The sequence below is a fragment of the Chrysemys picta genome, chromosome 10 (genome assembly GCF_011386835.1).
Source record: "Chrysemys picta bellii isolate R12L10 chromosome 10, ASM1138683v2, whole genome shotgun sequence".
Taxonomy (NCBI): Eukaryota; Metazoa; Chordata; order Testudines; family Emydidae; genus Chrysemys; species Chrysemys picta.
This window is the reverse complement of record NC_088800.1, coordinates 39,568,068-39,590,789: the sequence shown is the minus strand read 5'-3', so window position 1 is coordinate 39,590,789 and position 22,722 is coordinate 39,568,068. Positions and strand designations below refer to the sequence as shown.

General features: G+C 49.1%; 1 protein-coding gene across 2 annotated transcripts; it reads left to right on the top strand.

The window, feature by feature from the left end:
* The first annotated feature begins 6,129 nt into the window (after positions 1–6,129).
* LOC101945508 (cytochrome P450 1A5-like) lies at positions 6,130–21,127 on the top strand. 2 transcript variants are annotated; one of them, XM_005309223.4, is made up of 7 exons: positions 6,130–6,779; positions 12,482–13,346; positions 14,211–14,337; positions 14,902–14,991; positions 15,083–15,206; positions 15,455–15,541; positions 17,407–21,127. In XM_005309223.4, exons 2-7 carry the CDS (start codon positions 12,501–12,503, stop codon positions 17,711–17,713), a joined length of 1,581 nt encoding a protein of 526 aa, XP_005309280.1. In that variant the 5' UTR covers positions 6,130–6,779; positions 12,482–12,500; the 3' UTR covers positions 17,714–21,127. The 2 variants fall into 2 exon arrangements, with proteins under 2 accessions (XP_005309280.1, XP_042699640.1); XM_042843706.2 differs by having other exon boundaries at positions 6,595–6,734.
* Positions 21,128–22,722: the final 1,595 nt, after the last annotated feature.

The following is a 22,722-nucleotide window of genomic DNA, read 5'->3' as shown; positions in this document are numbered from 1 at the left end:
GGAGGAATGAACTCTTCTGCTCTCTCCCTGTACTGCCCCTTTCACCTCCCCTATCTCTCCAGCTCACCTCCTGCTGCTCCTCCTCCCCTCCACACACACCCTTTGCCAGGGAACAGGTCGGGAAACTCCGCCAAACAGCTTCTCACGCAAACCAGGGCAATCGTTAACCTGAGTCTGAGCTGGGGCCTGGGCAGAAAGTGAACTGAGGTCTCTGAGAAGCTTTGACCCCCTGTGGCAGGTTTCACTCAGAGGCCAGCTGGCCTGGGGGGCAGGCTCTGGCCCATCAATTCCCAGTGCTCCAGAGTTCTCCTGTACGGAAAGGGAGGTAGGTCCCTCTCCCTTCTCTCTCCACTGGGTCTCAGCCCAGGGCCCAAGCAGGAGAGGCCTGGAGTGCCTTGGTCACTGCAGCTGACCACCAGCCTGGGCCATTTCCTACCTCCCTGCTCTCTCTTCAGTCTGAGGAGTGGTCAGAGCCTGCTATCCCCACACCTAGACTTTCCAGCAGCTCAGTCCATCAAACAAGCATTCCCCAGCTCTCTTCCTATGCCCTGACATCCTCCCTCAGCAGGGAGTGGGGGACGGGAAAAGGGGCAGACCCCTACTCTCCTGGTTGGGTCTTACCCATGGTCCAGACCCTCTCCTGGGGATTGCTTTGTCCCCAGAAGCTGCAAACTGGCTTCCTCTCTTCGACCAGCCTCTCCACCCTCCTTCCCTGCTTGATTGTCAGAGAGCCCCCCTTTGGAGCAGCTGAGGGGCCCAGCACTGCTTCTTCCCTCCCTCAGTCACTGTGTGGAATCGGGAAACCCCATCACACACACACATCTCTGCCCTTGACATGGACAAGAGAGGGGCCATGTGAAAGTTTTCCTCGCACTGGCTGCTCAGGCAATTCTGCTCTGATTCCCATTGCAGACCTGGTTACCTGTTACCTTAGGTGCTGCTGCTGAGGCCTGGCATGAACATCACACATTTGAGCAGCAACCCCTTAAGCCCCTATGGGCACCAAATCATTCTTCGCCCTTGGGCTCTGTTTCCTTCACATCCAAAAAGAGCTCTCCAACCTGGAGACTTTCATAAACAACCAACCCGCCACACAAATGGACTTTACTAAAATAAGACAGGAGATCTACATTACACACTTCACCTCTCTACAAAGGAAAAAGGACCGTAAGCTGTCTAAAATCCTACCTGCCACATGGGGCCACAACAGTGGTACCCCTAACTCACCCAGCAATATCGTCAATTTATCCAGCTACACACTCAACCCAGCAGAAGAATCTGTCCTATCTTGGGGACTCTCTTTTTGTCCCAGCACCCCCACGAACATGATACAGTTCTGCGGTGATCTGGAAGCCTACTTTCGCTGCCTCCTACTCAAAGAATACTTTCAAGATAACACTGACCAGTGCACTGATACACAGATACCCTCCCTCCAACAACACAGGAAGAAGAACTCCACATGGACTCCTCCTGAGGGTCGAAATGACAGTCTGGACCTATACAGAGAATGCTTCCGCCGACGTGCACAGGCAGAAATTGTGGAAAAACAACATCGCTTGCCTCATAACCTAAGTCATGCAGAACGCAATGCCATCCACAGCCTCAGAAACAACCCTGACATTATAATCAAAGAGGCTGATAAAGGAGATGCTGTTGTCATCATGAACAGATCTGACTACCAGAAGGAGGCTGCCAGACAACTCTCCAATATCAAATTGTACAGGCCACTTTCCTCAGATCCCACTGCACCATCTACTCAGGACACTCCCTACACTAACATAGGAACAAATCAACATACCCTTAGAGCCCCGACCGGGGTTATTCTATCTACTACCCAAGATCCACAAACCTGGAAATCCTGGACGCCCCATCATCTCTGGAATTGGCACACTCACTGAAGGACTATCCGGATATGTAGACTCTCTGCTCAGACCCTATGCCACCAGCACTCCCAGCTATCTCCGTGACACCACTGATTTCCTGAGAAAACTACAATACATTGGTGATCTCCCAGAAAACACCATCCTAGCCACCATGGATGTGGAGGCTCTCTACACAAACATCCCACAAACAGATGGAATACAAGCTGTCAGGAACAGTATCCCTGATGATGACACAGCACAACTTGTTGCTGAGCTCTGTGACTTTATCTTCACGCACAATTATTTCAAATTTGGTGACAATATATACCTCCAGACCAGTGGCACCGCCATGGGCACCCACATGGCTCCACAATATACCAACATTTTTATGGCTGACCTGGAACAACGCTTCCTCAGCTCTCGTCCACTCACGCCCCTTCTCTACCTATGCTACATTGATGACATCTTCATTATCTGGACCCATGGGAAGGAGACTCTGGAAGAATTCCACCACGATTTCAACAGCTTCCACCCCACCATCAACCTCAGCCTGGACCAATCTACATGGGAGGTCCACTTCCTAGACACCACAGTACAAATAAGTGATGGTCATGTTAACACCACCCTATACTAAAAACCCACCGACCACTATGCCTACCTTCATGCCTCCAGCTTCCATCCCGGACACACCACATGATCCATTGTCTAAAGCCAAGCGCTGAGGTACAACCGCATCTGCTCCAACCCTTCAGACAGAGACCAACACCTACAAGATCTTCACCAAGCATGCTCAAAATTACAATATCCGCACAAGGAAATAAGGAAACAAATCAACAGAGCCAGATGTGTACCCAGAAGCCTCCTGCTACAAGACAAGCCCAAGAAAGAAACCAACAGAACTCCACTGGCCATCACCTACAGTCCTCACCTTAAACCTCTCCAACGCATTATCGGAGATCTACAACCCATCCTGGACAATGATCCCTCGCTTTTACAGACCTTGGGAGGCAGGCCAGTCCTCACCCACAGATAACCCGCCAACCTTAAGCATATTCTCACCAGCAACCACACACCGCACCATAACAACTCTAACTCAGAAACCAATCCAAGCAACAAACCTCAATGCCCACTCTGCCCACATATCTACACCAGCAACACCATCACAGGACCTAACCAGATCAGCTACAACATCACCGGCTCATTCACCTGCACGTCCACCAATGTTATATATGCCATCATGTGCCAGCAATGCCCCTCTGCTATGTACATTGGCCAAACTGGACAGTCACTACATAAAAGGATAAATGGACACAAGTCAGATATCAGGAATGGCAATATACAAAAACCTGTAGGAGAACACTTCAACCTCCCTGGCCACACAATAGCAGATGTAAAGGTAAAGCCATCTTACAGCAAAAAAACTTCAGGACCAGACTCCAGAGAGAAACTGCTAAACTTCAGTTCATCTGCAAATTTGACACCATCAGATCAGGATTAAACAAAGACTGTGAATGGCTAGCCAACTACAAAAGCAGTTTCTCCTCCCTTGGTGTTTACACCTCAACTGCTAGCAGAGGACCTCACTCTCCCTGATTGAACTAACCTCATTATCTCCAGTCTGATTCTTGCCTGCATATTTATACCTGCCTCTGGAAATTTCTATTACATGTGTCTGATGAAGTAGGTGTTCACCCACGAAAGCTTATGCTCCAATACATCTGTTAGTCTTAAAGGTGCCACAGGACTCTCTGTTGCTTTTTACAGATCCAGACTAACACGGCTACCCCTCTGATACTTGACTATAGTCCGGTGATCTCTGTAGAAGATCATCTGTTGGAGCCTCGATCTCCATGTTACTCAGACTCCTTTCCTCCCTGGGGGTAAGCGCAAACATCAGAACATCGACTTGGGTTCCTGACTGCACAGGGGTGCCCTGGCTAGACCTGACTAGGGGGCTGGGCAGCGCCTGTGGTCAGGAGATATATAAGGAGGCTTGGAAGCCAGGGAGAAGGAGAGTCAGGCCAGGAACAGGGAGGCCTGGGTGTTGGAGACTCAGGCCAGAGAAAGGGCCAGGGGGTGCCGCTATCCTGTATAAGGAGCAGACAACTGGGAGAGAACAGAGGCTGAAGGCAGCTAAGGGGCTGCACAGTGGTAGTGAGGGCATTTCCTGCCAATCTCTAGGAGTGCCTGGGTGAAGGCCCAGGAGAGCGGCCATCTGGCCATTGTCCCAGGAGTCGGGAGATGAACCCAGGAGGGATATGAGACTTGAATTAGGCTCATGGTGGGTGGATGTGGTTTGCATTACTGCTGCCTTTGAGTTCTTGAAGGGGATATAGGGGTACACACAGGAGCCCTTCATTTGAAAGAACATTGGGGTCTGGAGAAGAGTCTAAAGTGACGGACGGTGGCAGAGCCAGCAGTGTTCTCAGTTGCAATGGGGGACTTTCACCTGTGAGATTCTCAGCCTGAGAGAGTATGGGAGGAGTGTTTGGCAGGACCCTTGGGAGTGTGTGTGGGGGGGAAAGGACTGTGGCAGGGTGCCTGAGGGACATATGTCTGCTATGGGGGGCACTTGAGTTGGGCCTGATCTGTACCACTTGGAAAAGCTCACTCAGTGAGATATAACCAAGCAGAAACCTTAAACAACCATCTGATTTTGTAAGACATCTTGGGTCAGATTTCCCCCCAAAAGAGCTGAATTGGAGTCATTTGAGCTGCCAGGGATCAGCATTGTATTGCGGTAGCACCTAGGAGTCCCAATCTAGACTTTGACCCCTCCACCCCCGTGCTAGGCGCTGTACAAACTCAGACAGTCCCTGCCCCAAACCACTTACACCAGTGGTCCCCAAACATTTTTACTCATGCACCCCCCTTACCTTGTCCCTTGGAACTGCGGTCGGGAGCCAGGGCTGGATGTGGGGCCAAAGCCACGGTAAGGAGTTGGGGCCAGGGCTAGAGCGTGGTCAGGAGACAGGGACTGGGAGCGGGGCCATGGCCAGGAACCAGGAGCTGGGAACTGGGAGCCGCGTCTGGGAAGCAGAAGCCAGGAGCCACGGACAGGAGCGGGGCCATGGTCGGGGCCAGGAGCAGAGCTGGGGGCAGAGCAGGGCTGGGGGGCATTCCCTCCCCACCCCCTGTGGGGGCTGGTCTGGGCACCACCGTGCCTCCATTAATGTTCCTCCTACAGTTTGGGGACCACTGCCTTACACTCTACCTCTGAACAAATCAATCACAAGATGGCTCAAGCTGAGCACCCAAAATATGGAGATGTTCAAAGCCAGAGGCTGCTCCCGAGAAATTTGACTCACAGGCTGCAGTTCTCACATCTGTGTTTCCTCTAAGTTCTCCATCAAATAAAATCAATATTCGTTCTCCCCTCTGCTGGCCTTTCCCCAGCTGATTCCAGGTCCCAAAACAGCACATGGCCCAATCAATTTTTAGAAGCCCAGGAGTGGAAGCTAGTTTTTGGAGACCTATCCACAGGGTTTACAAGTATCTTATATCTAACAGGCAAGGGAAATCTCCCCTCTCTGTCCCCACATTACATCTACCCATTTACATGGGGGCTGTATCCGTGTAGCCATATCAGACAAAGTGGGCGAGTCAGCCCAGAGACTGGGGCTGAAAACCTGCCCCTCTATGGAGCTGGAGGCTGCAAAGTCACCTCCCCTGTGCTCTGGGGGAATTTCTTCTCCTATAAGGAATGTGTCAGGTAGGCGTCTTCTGCTTCTGTGTCTGCAGTGGGTTTTCACTCCATGTGTGAGAGGCATGGACGAGTCAGGGTCTTTCTGCTGGTTGCACATTGCCCTGGACTTTCCCAAAGTGCAGTTCTTGCTTATCTGCCCCTGCTGCCTTCTCACGCAATATCACATCCTGCCATATGTCAAAGGTGCTTGCAGAGGAACGAATGCCTCTGCTCTCTCCCCCACCTCCCAGTCACCCTTGAACTCTCCCCCCTCTGTTCCCAAACTCACCCTGTTTGGCTGCAGGGGAAACAGTGGTGAAATTCAGCCAAATGGCTTCTCACGCGAACCTGGGCAATCTTTAACCTGATACTGAGCCGGGGGCAGGGGAGGGCTGCCTCTGAATGGGCTCCTGATACGCTACACTCTCCAGTCCTGATTGCAGACCACAAACCCCTCTGCACCGTCCTGTCCTCTGTCTCTGCCATCCTGACCTCACCACCCCCCCTCGCTGCCGCCCCCACCATGCTCACTCTGCCCTCCAGCACCACAGCCACTAGAGTTGTGTTGGGAGAGAGCAAACTCTTCATGAATCAGTTCAAAAAACCATATCCAGAGAATATGGTCTTTTAATGAAGTTCTTTACTGAAAAGAACTGCCTGGCTGGGCAATGGGCAGGTGGCCATATGCCTGAGACAGGGGACATCCTGCCAGGGCAAAGGAGCATGTTCTGGTCCTCTCGACCACAGTGCCACGTGCACCCTAGTCTCTGCCATCCAGCCTTTGCTGCTGAGGGTGAAATATGCATTGGTCAGCTGGAGGCTGGCCATGGCCCCTGCCCATGCAGACTAAGGGTCTGCCCCACAGCTCACTGAAGTCAATGGAAAGATGCCCAGCTGACTTCTCTGGTGGGCTCTGGATCAGGTCCAGCACAAGGAGGAGACTCTATTAATTATTTTGTAGCTAATCATTCTGGAGTTCCAAGACAAGTGGCTTGGAGGATACTTTTGCAGTGCAACAGGAGGAGGGTTGACCAACCAGGTTTCAGGGGAGGTGCATAGAAAGCTGTCTGAAAGTGATCCATCAAGCTGCCTGGGAAGGAGAACGTAGTTCACTGTCCAGAAGAGCGAGTTCCAGACACATTGGGGAGAGACTCCTCATGCCATCACCAAAGAACTTCTAGCCACAGGTGGGAATTCCAACCTAAGCACCATCCCTCCTTTGGGACACACAGGTACTGTAGGCTGCTTCACACAGCTCCTTATCTTTGCAATATATTAAAAAACAAGGGTTAGTTTAAATGCTTGTGGGGGACGGTGGGAAGTGGCTGTCCAGGGTGGGTCTCTCTCAGATGTGTTGTATGTGTGCATCGCTGGCCCAGGTATTCCAAAGCAATTTTGGGGTCTTCCATTTTACAGGAGCCCAATTTGAGACTTCTTAAAAGGGGGTCTGATGTTCAGAAAGTGCTGAGCACCCACGCTCTGAAAACCAGCCCTCCAGGGCACCCAAAACCAGAGTCCACCAAAACCACTAGTCACTTTGGAAAAGCTTAGCCAGTATTCTGATAACAAGAGTCCAAATAACACTAACCGTTCAGCTCAAAGAATGTATGTGAAGGCTGTAATTATGCAATAGCCTAAATAACTGGGGCTCTTTCAAGACAGAAAATTTACTCAGAACTCAGCAGACCTGTCTTTATGCAAATCCCTATAGAATTTAACAGGGAAAAAACTAATAGGATTCTATAGCAATCTAAGAGAGTTCAATAAAAATCCTTGTAAAAACCAACAGAATTTAAGAGAGAGAGCTTTTCTATAGGTTTTTGGGACTGCCCCCCATACAATTCTCTAGCAGAGATCTCATTTTGGATTAAATTCTAGAGGATGATCCAAAACCAATGGGAAGGAGATCATTTGATAATAGAGTCGACAGGATCTTTCCATAAGCGAGGTAAAATAGGTTTTACTTTTAGTCCTGTGTTAGACAGCAGGAAATCAATCCTAGAACAGTCAATACAGTTCAATGCACTACTCTGCGCAACAAAACATCACTTTTCATGGGATTGGCTCATCGGTCACCCAGGCGTTTCTCCACTCTTCCCACAAATATCATTGCAATTCCTTCCAGGCACAAAACACCCTCCCTGAACTGAGTCACAATCCTTTCCTCCTTCACCCTCTCAGCCCGGGCCACCTTCAAGAAACTAGCCAATTTTAGATGGCTTGGGGTCATTGACATTCATGGAGCCCTGAGATTATAGAGCTCAAACAAATCAGCTTGCTGAAAAATTTCAACGGCTTCAAAATGTTGACCAAAAGCGGAGAACATTTTCTTGGATTTATTTGTTTAATTTGATTTGCAATTTCCCTCCCTCCTCCATTTTTCAACCAACGCACCTTGTTTATAACTCAGGTAAGAACTATCTGGTCTATGTAATGGTGTGATCTTCTCATTGCTCCACTAATGCTTCCTCCCCAATTCCCTCATCTGGTTACTTTCACATCTTGTTTCAAACTAGTGAACTCTTTAAGGCAGGGGCTGTGTCTTTCTGTACTAGAGCAATAGGAACGTGATCCTGACGACAGCTGTTGGGTGCTCCAGCAATGCAAATAATAAATCATTAGCATTAATTCTGATAGTGAAATACACGCCCAATTTGGGCACAGAAAACACTTGGATTAAGATCCCTTTGAACTCAACAGTATAGTGGCCACCTTCAATATTGGTTCTATTGGCTCTGCAAAAGGGGTGGGGTAGAGTTACAGTTTCAGTAGGGTGATGGTATCCGAAGCGCTCTCGGTTTCCTAGAGCAGTGGTTTTCAAACTTCGGGTTGCGACTCAGTACTGGGTCGTGGAATGGAAGACACTGGGTCGCAGCGGCTCTGGTCAGCACCGCCAACTGGGCCGTTAAAAGTCCCATCGGCAGTGCTGCCCGGCTAAGGCAGGCTATTCTCTACCTGTTCCGCACTGTGCCCCGGAGGCCCCTTCCTGCACCCCAAACCCTCATCCCTGGCCCCACCCCAGAGCCTGCACCCCCAGCCCTGAGCCCTGACCCCCTCGCACACCCCAGCTCCCTTCCACACTCTGAACCACTCATTCCCAGCCCCACCCCACAGCCCTCACCCCAACCCTCTGCCCCAGCCCTGAGCCCCTCCCACACCCCAAACCCTCATCCCCAGCTCTGTTGGATCCTGGACATTAACAATTTTCTTCAGCTACGTCGCCAGAAAAAAAGTTTGAAAACCGTGTCTTTGAGGACTGTTAGTTATCAAGGGAGGTGTGTTTTCCCAGCTAGAGAGAGTGTGTATATCAATGAGTGTCAGTGCAAATACTTCATCTCAGCTGTGTCTCTTGTGGGCCATATCAGGAGATCAGGGCAGGCAGTAGGTGGATTTGGTTCCAATTCTCCCTCTTTATTGGATCCTCCTTCCCAGGTAAGACCAAGGTACAGTTTCCTCTTCTCTGTCAAGGGCTCCTCAGTGGATTTCACCAGGATCCCGGCACCTGCAGTCCCTTGAGTTCAGAGGTAGCTTCATTTGGTTGAGGGGGATCTGGCTATGGAACAAAACTTCCAGGGAAGAGCAGGCAAATCGGAGTCTGATCACCTATAGGGAAGGCTAGGATTTTGTCAGGGATGTTTTTAGTAAAAGTCATGGACAGGTCACTGCAATAAACAAAAATTCAGGGAAGCCCTGCCCTGTCCCTGACTTTACTAAGAACATCCCTGACAGAATGGGGAGGGAAGAGGGTCCAGCTCCCAGCCCCCCCTGCAATGGCTGGGAGCTGCGGGGAGCCCCCTGCCAGCTCTGAGCAGCTCCGGGGTCCCTCTGCCTCCGGCGGGGGAGGCTGGGAGCTGCGGGGGCTGCTAGCTGCAGCGGGGGAGCTCCCTCCCCCCCCGCTAAGCAGTTCCGGGATCCCTCTGCCACCGCAGGCTGGGAGCTGGGGGGTGGGGGCTACCAGCGATGGTGGCTAGGCAGCTTAGGGGTCGCCCCGGATGGCGGTGGCCGGTCAGTTGCGGGGGTCCCGCCACCCGCCACTGCTGGACAGCGGCGGGAGGGTCCCCTGCCGCCCGCGCAGGCTCGGAAGTCGCTGGAAGTCACGACTGCGGCGGCAGAGGGACCCTGGAGCTGCTCAGCGCTGGCAGGGGGCTCCCCGCAGCGCCCAGCCCCGCAGATCAGCAGGGGACTCCCAGCCACTGGGCAATGGGGCCCCTGCAGCTCTCAGCCACAGCGGGGGGTGGGGGTGGGGGGGTGATAGACCTTCCCCATTTTGTCAGGGATGTTTCTAGTAAAGTCAGGGACAGGGCAGGGCTTTCCCGTGTTTTGTTCATTGCAGTGACCGATCCAGGACTTTTATTAAAAACATCCCTGACCAAATCTTAGCCTGCCCTTACCTATAGGAAATGTTGCAAAACCTTCCTCTCTGAAAATGCCTTTCCGCCCTCGGAGTGACCTGCATTCTGAAATCCCCTTCTGCCGCCAAACTCCTGCCAAAAATAGACACCACAACTTACCCCAAGCAGAGTTTTTACTCTGTAAAGAGAGAAGTGCCAGAGACGCCATCAAATCCACTGGAGACTTTGCTACTGCTAGTGACTTTATGGCGTTCAGATACTACAGTAACAGGGGGCAGCATAAAACCCAAGGGCCCCTGACTGAGCTCTGGGTTTTCACTCAGCAAGCAGCCCCCTGTCAGGTGTCCCCCTCCCAGCTGGGAGAGGGATAAAGAGACCAGTTAGTGAGACTCCAGGCCAGGATCACCAGTTTCAGGAGTGCAGCGCTATGTCAAAGCCACCAGTTGCACCCTGGCTCTAAGGAATAACTGTTGTATCTCCTGTAGCACTGGGGGTAAATGTTAGGGGCAGATCCTGGGCTAGCTCCATTAAATCAATTAAGCTGAACTGATTTATCCTAGTTGAGGATCTGGCCCCAACTCTTTAAGGGCAATCAATGGAAGGATCTGAGTGTTCTGCTGTAGAGAGTCTAGGACCTAGGCCCGGGGAGGCCCTGGCTTACAGACACTGCTGCATTACCACCACAGGAGACAGACAGACAAAGGAGCCCCTTACTGCTCCTGCAAAGTCAGGCCCCACAGGAAGTCCTAGAGGGACTCCCAGGACAGACCCTGGATCACCTGATTGGCTCACATCCACTACTTAAGCCAGGCAGTATAAGCGACACATGTGGGTGGTGGTGGGGCATGTGAGGTCAAATTGTGTCCCCTCCTCCCCCCACCCAGATTTCTGCTCGGCCTGCCGGGGGAGAGGGGCTCTGTTCTTCTCCTGCTGTGCCTGTCCCCTGGCATGCTCGGCCCCTGTTCCTGGCAGCTGGGCCCAGACGGGGAGTGGAAGGGGTGGGATGGAGTCAATTATCACACTGTCTGAAGGTGGTGGCTCTGGGTCACTGCTCTGTCCAGTGCGGTGGCTGCCTGCGAGAACCCAGCTGGGGACTTGGCAGCGGCCCATCCCTTCTACTCTCCACCCAGGCCCGGTTGCCAGGGAGAGTGGCTGAGTGAGCCCTAAACTTGCCAGTGGGAGGTGCAGTGGAAGGACAGAGCCTCTCGCCCCCCTGCAGGTAACTCTGGTGGGGTAAGGAGAGCACGGTGGTCCCCATGCTGGGCACAGGGGTTGCTGGGGAAGGTGCTGGGAGCAGGTTCCCTGGCTTCTGCTCAGCTGGAGGTAGGAGCATTGCCTGTGACCTGCCCCGCCCCTGCTGAGGTGTCTGTGAGCTCCAGGGACACTGGTGCTGTGAGTCTCTCTGGGCTGGGGCTGGCCCTGGTCCCAGCCAGGCCCAGAGGCACATGCTCCCCACTCCTGTGGCCCCAGCCCCCCAGAAGCAAGTGGGAATGGCTACCGTGGCCCAGGGAGGTGGGGCTGGAAGTTCCTCCCGGAGGCGACACCAGGGCCTCACGTCACACCTCCCTTTACATTGTGCCCCCCCCCCACCCCCAGTATCAGGAGGAATGAATCGTCTATGGCTGAGTGGATTGCCTAAGAAACTATGCAGACTCCTTGTTGCATCTGCATTGGACACTGCTCCTTGCCTCTCTCCTGCAATCTGCATCCAACCCTGCTCCACTCCTGTCTTGTCCTTGGCTCCTGCCCCTGCTCCCAATTCCTGCCTTGCTCCTGTTCCTTGCCTCATCTCTGTTTCCTGCCCCTGTGTCCCGCTCCTGATCATTACCTGTTAATTTCCGCTCTGATCATTGTCTCAGCTCCTGACTCTGACCCTTAGGCCAGATTGTCTATGTCCCGATTCCTAACAATCAGTGGCCAGAGAGGATAATGATGGAGCAGTAGATTCCTCCCCCACTTCTCCCAGGGTTCAGATAATGCTGACAGGTCCTGTGAATTTCAAACTGCCTGTCAATTTCTCTTCACTCCATGGCAGGACCGCAGTAAACCAATCAACTCCACAAAGAAGAAAGTGAAATGTTAATTGGCACCTCAAGTCTCTGCAGTTCTTGAGCTCTTTCTACCTGCAGATCCCCAAGAGCATCACAAACATTTTGTTAATAAATTTATCTCCACAACACCCCTTAGGTTATAAATATGATTATTCCCATTTTGCCAATGGGAAGCAGAGGCACAATGGGATGAAGTGACTTGCCCAAGGTTCCCCAGGAAGTTTGTGGCAGAACCAGGATTTGGACCCAGATCTCCTGACTCCTTTCCTGTGCTTTTGGAACTAGAACTAGTGTAGAAGGAATGTCCCAGCAGGTAAGATGCTCTAGGGTCAAAGGGCTGGATCCCTGCTAATGGCCAACCTATGGGAAGGGTTTATGAAGAAGGAATCCCCCAAAGTTCTAATGCAAGGAGGCCTGAGTGTGTCATGGCTCTGTGTGGAGTCTGGCTCACTTGAGGCATAAGGCTAGTATTTCCTTAGCAGCCTGAGGAAGTGAGACACCCAACACCCTCCCTTTGTTTAATTTTCTCAGGCTTCTTAGGACCTTGAAGATGAAGGCTGCAATGTCACTGGTGGGAAGCCAGGGCATTATCTCAGTCACCGAGATCCTTATTGCCTCTACTGTCTTCTGTCTGATGTTCATGGTCATCAGATCCTTCCGGCAGCAGATCCCCAAGGGGCTGAAGAGGCTCTCAGGACCAAGGGGTTACCCACTGATAGGCAATGTGCTGGAGCTGGGGAGCAATCCACACCTGACCTTGACTCAGATGAGCCAGAAGTATGGAGATGTGATGCAGATACAGATCGGCGCCAGACCTGTGCTGGTGCTGAGTGGGTTGGACACCATCAAACAAGCCCTGGTGAAGCAAGGGGAGGTCTTCATGGGGCGCCCTGATCTCTACAGCTTTCGCAATATTGGAGATGGCCAGAGCATGACCTTCAGCACTGATTCAGGGGAGGTGTGGAGAGCTCGCAGGAAGTTGGCCCAGAATGCCCTGAAGACCTTTTCTGTCTCGCCCAGCCCCAACTCTTCGTCCACCTGCCTCCTCGAGGAGCATGTCTCCAAAGAAGCTGACTACCTAGTAAGAAAGTTCCTGCAACTGATGGAGGAGAAGAAGAGGTTTGACCCCTATCGGTACGTGGTGGTCTCTGTGGCCAATGTCATCTGTGCCATGTGCTTTGGCAAGCGTTACGACCATGATGACCAAGAGCTGCTCAGCATAGTGAATGTGACAGATCAATTTGGGGATGTGGCTGCCTCTGGCAATATAGCGGATTTCATCCCAGTGCTCCAGTATTTCCCCAACAGCACCATGAAGAAATTTATAGAATTCAACAAGAGGTTCCTCAGGCTCCTGCAGGACATTGTCAAAGAGCACTACGAAAGCTTTGAGAAGGTAAGAGCCTAGGGGGGGAATTCGCTCACACCTGAGATGAGCTTCTATACTGTGCCCTTCAGCTTCTGCGAGTACTTTTCCTCTTGCAGCAGGCTGTCCTGTAGCAAATCTAAACACTCACCGGTGTTTCTATGATGGCCATTCAAAACTTCATAGAAAGAGTGGGATAGAATGTATACCCTTGTCCAAATACACAGGTCCCTACCAACTGAGCTAAAGAAGAATATCTATTAGCTGTTAGCAACACAAGGCCTAGTACCTATGACACACTGTTGAGCAGTACTGATGTCCATCAATAGAGGGCAATGGTGCACTGACACACTAGCCAGTTCGTTCCAGCATCCACCTAAATAAAACTCTGGAAAGGCGCAGGGTGAAAGGTTATGCTGCTTTTTAGCCAACCTGTCTAGCCAAAATGGCATTTTATTACCTCTATGAATTTTACAAATGAATCTTCATCTTATCTATTATAGGACCATCTTAGGACACAAATTACCCTAGTTTCTATACTAATAAGTTTCTCTCCCTAGGCACATATTGAGAATTAATTTGCTTAGCATGTTTGTCTTGTATTTTCCAAGAAGAGGATCATTCTGACATCCTGCACTTTCAAGTTGTATATTCTCATCTCCTTATTTTTATGGCTCAGTGAAATGTTACCTACTGACTGTAGGGGAAGAAAATATTTTCCTGACCTCCTATTCCTGTCATGATTGGAATTGACTTGCACTTCTGTGACATGGGGATACTGGACTTTCCAGCACAGCGTCCCTTCCGTAGTAGATTGCTCTTTGTTACCTCTCAGTTTACCTGCCTAGTGGTCTGGAATTTCATGCCATCTTCCTCTGGACTTTTCTCTTTCAGGACAACATTCGAGACATCACTGACTCCTTGATTGAGCAAAGTCAGGAGAATAAAGTGGAAGCCAATGTCAACATTCAGCTCCCGAAGGAAAAAATTGTCAACCTGGTCAATGACCTCTTTGGAGCCGGTAAGAACATTCCAATTCAGACTTTCAAATCTGAAACCACTTTCTATTTTTGCATTCTGATAAATATTAGACCTTTTTTGTCCCCCCCCATAAGAACACTCCATCCAGATGCTCTCAGTAGCAGAAAACAGATCACATTAGTTTTTTCACCCTGACACCTACCAGCAACGACCCCAAGAGGCTTCCTACTGTTCGAGGAAGAGTTTGTAGGAAGTCAGCGCTCAAGGAAAATGAAGCTCCCAAAAGACAGTTTTGTATCCCTATTTACTGGTACTGGTCCTGACACATCACTAAATTACACTGGGGAAACCCCATTGATTTCATTGAAGTTACACCAGTATAAAACTGAAATAGCACAGTGATGAATCAACATCACTATGCACAGAGTGGAGCAAGTGTAAAAACTCTTAACTAGGAACTTTCTTATCACAGCTTTCTGAGTTGGACAAAAACTTAGGAAGTAAGCAAGGAAAATCTGATGACAATCTAAAGTCCGGGGCTTGTATTTTTCCCTTGAGTTGTCTTCATCTAGTTAATATCTGTCTTTCCTCTCTGTCTGTCTAGGTTTTGACACTGTGACAACAGCTTTGTCCTGGAGCCTCATGTATCTTGTGACTTATCCAGACATTCAGAAAAAGATTCAGGAAGAATTAGGTAACTGTATGTTTTCAGTCACAGAGTTAAAATGCATCTCTCTAGAAGGCTGGATTCCAACCATCCTTTTCCTCCTCTTTATAACCTGTAGATCAGACCATTGGCAGAGAGAGGAGACCCAGACTCTCAGACCGGCCCATGCTGCCTTACACAGAAGCCTTTATCTTAGAGATGTTCAGACATTCCTCCTTCATGCCCTTCACCATTCCTCACTGGTAAGTGCTATGGATGCAGAGGAGATGTAGGGGCATAACGCATTGAGTAGTACTTTTATTCAGCATGTCACTCCATTGATGGTCCTCCCAGTGTGAGACAGGCAAAACCCAGCCCTTAGAAGTACAATAACGCTTATGAAAATGATCTCCTCTGGGCCCAATCCTGACTTAACCGGGCCCAGGAATTGATTGATATGAGAACACAGAGGCAGCTTTTTAAACTTAAGAATCTCACTCTCATCCTTCAGCACAACGAAAGACACAGTACTGAATGGCTACTACATCCCGAAGGACCTCTGTGTGTTTGTCAACCAATGGCAAGTCAATCACGATGAGTAAGTATATGCAGAGTCCCTTAGGGTAGTAGTGTGCAATCCGTCCATATCAATGTACCAGCCCCCATTTAGTCGCATAGAACATGTCACTACCATGTACCTTGAGTATGACTGGTTGGCACTTGGACAAACAGATCAGGATGATGCTGTTTGTGTGTGGTGTCATCCATGATGTACTAGCCACTTTCCAAGCACACGAGAAGGAATGTTTCCTGCCCCATTGTATCAAAAAAACCAAACCTAGATGAGATGGCTCTGGCTGTATTTCTGTGCTTTCCCCATTCTCCACAGGACTGGGAATTTCTGCTGTGGGAAGACACAGAGATGGCCAGGCAGGGGAGGGGTGAGTGTGTAGAGCATTGGACCTGTGCTGCCAAGGAGCACTGGGTGGGCTGATGAGGCCACAGATTTCACGCAGATGGCCCTGGTCCCCATTAAGCTTCTACCTGGATCTGCTGGGTCTGTACGCCTAATTTGCACACTAGTCCTTGCTGATGAAAGGATCAGGAAGAAATCTCTTGTGAGACAGGACTAAGACCTGGGAGTCACTGCAGACAGCTCAATGGAAACCTCTGCTCAGTGTGCAGCGGAGGTGAAAAAGGCAACCAGAATGTCAGGGTGCATAAGGAATGGGGTCAGGAAAAACACCGAAAGTTTGTCTACATGTGGAAATTGACTGGCATAATGGAATAACTATTGGCCCATAGTGACTAATGGCAATTATTCCAGTCAGTTTCCCCATGTAGAAAACATTGGGATGATTATACTGCTCTTCTGTACATCAATGACACCCTCTCCCCTGGAATACTGTGTCCAGGTCTGGTCACCCCATCTCCAAAAGGACAGAGCAGGGATGGAAAAGGTCCAGAAACAGCTAATGGAAAAGGTTAGAGGGCTAGACAGATTTGTGTATGGAGAGAGACTGAGAAAACTGGAACTATTTAGTTGAGAGGGCAGTTGTATAGGAAGGGGACATGGTAGAGCGTACAAAATAATAATTGGTACAGAGTGCTTCTATTTACCCTCTCATAATAAAGGAGGAAGGGGATATTCAATAGCATCAGAAAGCAGCAAATTTAAAACTGATCAGAGGACTTGATCACAGCCTGCAAGTACCTACCTGGGGAGCAGAAATTTAATAATAGAGGGCTCTCCAATCTATCAGACAGAAGTACAACAAGATCCAATGGCTGGAAGCTGAAACTAGATGCATTCAGACTAGAAGTCAGGTGCAAATTTTAACGGTCAGGGTAATTAATCATTTGAACAGTTTCCCAAGGGTTGTGGTGGATTCTCCATCACTGGCAATTTATAAATCAAGATGGGATGTTTGTCTGTAAGATCTGCTGTAGTTCAAACAGGAATAAATTCAGGGAAATTCTAGGGTCTTTGTTATAAAGGACATCAGACTAGATGACCACAACAGTTCCTTCTGGCCTTATAATCTGTGGAATACACAACTGACCTGTGGAAAGCATTGCTACAAGATGCTAGTGAGGTCAAGGGCTTAGCAGGATTCAGAAAAGGATTAGACATTAGTGGATAATGAGAACATTAACCATAACTTCAGAGAGGAGTAAAAACATGTTTATAAGGGATCTAACCCCTCAGGCTTCAGCGCAAAAGCCAACCAGTAACATCAAGGCCTTACAGCAGAGGTTAACTTGGCCCGGTGCCTTCTGATGGCTATTTTAAAAGGAAAAGGCATTCTTGAGTGATAAAGGTGCATGGATAGCAGTGGGTCCTAGGCCCAGTTCTGAAGCTGTTCCTGACACCCATCCAAACTGAATTCCCTGCTCTCCAGCATCCCCTCTCCAGGCAGCGGTAGAATGGAAGTTTCAGGAGCTTTGCTCTTGCTATTCTAGGAAGCTTTGGAAAGAACCATCTAAGTTCGACCCAGAGCGTTTCCTCCATGCCAGAGGGACTGAAGTAAACAAGGCGGATGGTGAGAAGGTGCTGGTCTTTGGCCTGGGGAAGAGGAAGTGCATTGGCGAGACCATTGCCAGATGGGAGGTCTTCCTCTTCCTGACCACCCTGCTGCAGCAGCTGGAGTTCAGCGTCTCTGATGGAGAGAAGGTGGACATCACGCCTGTGTACGGCCTGACAATGAAGCACAAGAGGTGTGAGCACTTCCAGATTAAGCAGCGCTTCCCAATCCAGAGTTCAGAGTGAGCCACCTCTGGACACTGGATGGGGGAAAGCGAAGATCCCATTTGAATTTTTACCCTTAGGGGCCATATGCTAAGATAAATTGGACCCAATATAGCTTCTATCTGATTAATCTGTATTGATTTGTCTTACCCGTCTGTTAACTAGCTCCATCACCCTCACCTGTAGAATCACAACAGACATGCCAGGGTAGCCTGGCTTGTTCACACAGGTGTAACTGCTTTCGGGGGTGATGCATGATAGCTGGGGTTCTCTACTGAATTCCTCTTCGAATGCTACTAAGGTGTATTCCCTTAATGCTTCCTTATAACAGACAGCCAAAAGTTGAAGGCATCGGGACCACCCATGTGCTTAAAGTTATACATGTGCTTAAGATCTTTGCTAAACTGGAACCTAAGCCTGTCCCAAATGTCATGATGACCTTCATCCAGGTAGAGTATTAAGGTCCACGGACATCTTAGGAGGCAGATCCTCACCTGAAATAAACACCTTATTGGAGCTAGGACAATTGACTTGACAACTGACGACTAACCCTTGTGTTCAGTCTTGTCTATTACATTGTAGAAGAAGGTTAGGCTTGTCAAGGAGAGTAAAAAGGACTTCAGCAGCTCACTCCCAGCTGAATATAGATAATACAACAACTTTGTTTACATGGATTAGCTTTCTGGATTCTTGGACCTGTTTGATTTCCTCCAAAGAGCCCCAGAAACTGAGGCTGCCTCGATGAATGAGCTCTGTGCTGTAAGACAGCCCATGAACACATGGTAGATGAACCTTTTGATATTAGCAAGTAACTATTGCTCAGACCCATGTCTCACGTATGCTAAAAAGGTCACATGACCCTGCTGCAGGTTCCAAAGAGCCTTTGAAATGCTATGGGTGCCATGAGAAGAAAGTGGGGATGAAATTATACTGCATCTTTGAACAAGTGAAAGGAAATAATAGTCAGCCCTAGCTTATATCATCCATAGATCCCAAAGCACTTTGCAAATGAGATCAGCATAAATTTACAGCTGAGGAAAGGAGAGCTGGATAGTGACTTGCTCAAGATCACCCAACCAGGAAGCAAACCCAGGTCTTTTGAGGCCCAGTCCAGTGCCCTATCCATTAGGCAACACTGCCCGACTGGAAGTTGCATTTGAGAGCAGAGCCCAGGTAAGCTAGCTGCTAGAATCCAGCAAACTTTATTGTCACTAGGAGTTTCAAACTTTTCCTTAGCATGGGCCCCCTCTTATTCGAGAGATTGTCTCCTGAACATCATTGACAACCCTCCCTGCCAAACTGGTAAGAGGTTTAATCAGGTGTCTGATGAATCTGCTTATGGCTGACAAGCCCAATTCGAGAGTGACATAGCTTGGTACAAATTTCACAGCTCCAGATGTTGTCTGGGTTGGAGTCCAAGATTACAGCACGCTGCTTTCTTCTTTCTTGCTCTGCTTCCATCCTCTTACTGAAAGCCACTTCGTGTTGAGCTCCACCCAGTGCCAGATGTTCCCTCCAGATTGAATGGGCTTCTGCACGCTCCTCCTAGCTGTCTACATTGATGTTGAATGACTTAATATCATTTTTGCACATGTCATGGTACCGCCATAAAGGGAGACCCCACTTTCTAGAGCCGTGCCAAATCTCACTGTACAAAATATTCTTGGGGATACGGTCTCCTGTCCTCCCATTCTCCTGACATGACCAAGCCATTGCAACCTCCTCTTCTTAATATGGTTTCTAAGTATGTCAGTCCTGTGTGCTCCAGCACCTTTGTTTGGTATTTTGTCTTCCCACTTCATTTTCAGAATCTTATGCAGGCATCTCATGTGGAAGCTGTTCAGTCTCATGATGTGCTTAGCATATGTATTCCGAGTCCCTGAACCATAAAGTAGGGATGACAGCACACAGTCTCCTGAACACCTCCCCTCCTAATCACAGTCCTGGACAACACTTTTCCCTTAGCCCCACCAATTTTGCATCAACCACCTCCTCTGCCCTTTGGAGTTGCGTGGGTGATCTCTCTTCCCATATGCAATCATGTAACACGCAGCAATTGGTCACGGTGATGACTGGTATTAGGAAAGCAGTTACATTTGTTTGACATGTTAAATGCAATATGTATTCAGTTCTTTGTTCTGGCAATAAAGCTGGTGGATCATCTTCACGAGGCGGGCACATTTTTCTCCAAGACTTCATTCTTGAGCTGCAGGGCCTGATTTAGATCTTGTTCACACCGGTACAAGCAGGGCCAGCTCCAGGGTTTTGGCCGCCCCAAGCAGCCAAAAAAAAAAAAAAAGCCGCGATTGCGATTGCGATCTGTGGTGGCAATTTGGCGGAAGGTCCTTCGCTCCAAGCGGAAGTGAGGGACCGTCTGCCGAATTGCCGCCGAATAGCTGGACCTGCCGCCCCTCTCCGGAGTGACCGCCCCAAGCACCTGCTTGCCAAGCTGGTGCCTGGAGCCGGCCCTGAGTACAAGTCAAGAGTAACTCCAGTCAATGGTGGCATGAGAATGGGATCAGGCTCTTTGCATGCATGGGTTATAACAAAAGTGTTTTTCATAAATATATAAAATGCAACGAAAAACATTCAGGCTACAATGCGGCCTTCTAGCAACGAAGTGTGGGACGGCCCTCTAATGCCTCGGGAGTTGCATTTATAGATGTCCCTGTGAGTGCCTGATTGGGCCTTCAGTCCCCAGGGGGGCTCAGGCAGGGTCATGTGCCCCCCCGCCCCCGATTTGCAACTCTGTCCGCATATTTATTCAGGGGACACCATCATAGGATCTAACCACATCAGCCACATCATCAGGGGCTCATTCACCTGCACATCTACCAATGTTATATATGCCATCATGTGCCAGCAATGCCCCTCTGCCATGTACATTGGCCAAACCAGACAGTCTCTGCGCAAAAGAATAAATGGACACAAATCTGACATCAGGAATTATAACATTCAAAAACCAGTAGGAGAATACTTCAACCTGCCTGGGCACTCAATAACAGACTTAAAAGTGGCAATTCTTCAACAAAAAAACTTCAAAACCAGACTCCAACGTGAATCCGCAGAATTGGAATTAATTTGCAAACTGGACACCATCATATTAGGCCTGAATAAAAACTGTGAGTGGATGGGTCACTACAAAAACTAATTTTCCCATACTCATTTCCCCCTACTGTTACTCACACCTTCCTATCAACTGTTTGAAATGGGCCACCATCATTATCACTACAAAAGTGATTTTTCCTCCCTTGGTATTCTACTGTTAACTGAATTGTCTCGTTAGACTGATCCCCCACTTGGTAAGGCAACTCCCATCTTTTCATGTACTATGTATATATACCTGCTACTGTATTTTCCACTCCATGCATCTGATGAAGTGGGTTTTAGCCCACAAAAGCTTATGCCCAAATAAATTTGTTAGTCTCTAAGGTGCTACAAGGACTCTTTGTTGTTTTTACTACTGAAATTGTCTGCCTCCCCCACCCCACTATCTGCAGGCACAGGTCGTCTCTCACTCTGCATGCTGGTAGAGTCAGCTCTGCTGGTGCACTTTAGTGCAAGAGATTACTATGATTGTTTGTATTCCAGTTACACTCAGAAACCCTGGACTGGGGCACCTTTGTGCCAGGTGCTGTACACACATAATAAGAGACAAGGCCAGATTTTTAAAGCCATCTTGGTGCCAACAGATGCACATAGGCACTGAATGGGATTTTCGAAAGCATTGAGGTGCATAGCTGCCTGTGGGAGTTAGTCACCTATGCACTTTTGAAAGTCCTACAAGGCAGCCATCTGTTTCTTTAGGTCCCTACACATCTCTAAAAATCTGACCCGTCGTCCCTGTCCTGAAGCGCTGGTACTCTAAATGACAAACACAGGCACAGCAAGGGGAAGTGACTTGCTCAAGGTCACACAGCAGGTCAGTGGCAGAGCCAGGAATGAAATGCAGGTCTCCTGACTCCTAGTCCGGTGCCCTGTGCTCTAGGCCATACCACCACCCTTTCTCTGGCTTCATAGTTCCAGATCAATTATGGTGGACCAGCATTTTGCTCAAGGTTGTATTTTTATCGGACTAGCTGATATTAGCTGAAGTGGCCACTTACCCAGAAAAACTGCCTTCTAGCTTAGCTATTGCAGTGAAAGGTGTGGTTAGATGTTCGGCTGTGTGTGTGTGTTCTCCATGTGTAGGGTGACCAGATAGCAACTGTGAAAAAACGGTGCAGGGGGTGGGGGGTAATAGGTGCCTATATAAGAAAAAGTCCCAAAAAATGGGACTGTCCCTTTAAAAACAGGACATCTGGTCACCCTATCCATGTGTGCTGCCCCAGCTCTGCGCAGCCAGCCAGCACAGAAGACCTTGAGCGAATCGCCCAATGACCACAAGATCCGTTGAGGTATGAAGGCACCAGGCCAGGTTTATTGTCGACAAAGCACAGTAATAGCACCTGGTAGACTCTACAAGGATACAAAGACATATATGCCTGTGACAATGGACCAGCTCAGTGAATGGCGGGACTTTCCATTCCTCCCTCGGCTGGGCAAACCTCCTCCCTCTGAGATACATCTTTATACACTGATACAAACAAGTTATGTACTGCCTCTGACATAGTTAGTCACTGCCCCCAGGATAGTTATCACCTTGTACATATTGGTTCAATCAAAACATCTCTATTACATACTGTTATCCTGACCATATCTTTTAGGAGGATTAAGTGTGTTCCTGTTATCCTGGGGGAATATTTTTGTACCACCCTGGCTATCGGGATGTTCTGGTATCACTTGATATCAGGATGTGTTTGTGTGAGTATTCTGTGAACTAGCACTTCTTAGGAATGTGTTTTTCTGCAATATCAGCCCTGTTCTTGACAGATTTTGTGAGCAAGTCCTGCCTCATACCAGGCCTCTGCTACAAAGGCTTATGTCTCAGGCTCTATTCCTACTACAAAAGGAACTCTGAAATATGCTGGCCTTTCCTTTTTCAGGCTTGGCTTTCTACCCATATTAGATATTTTTGATCAGATACATCT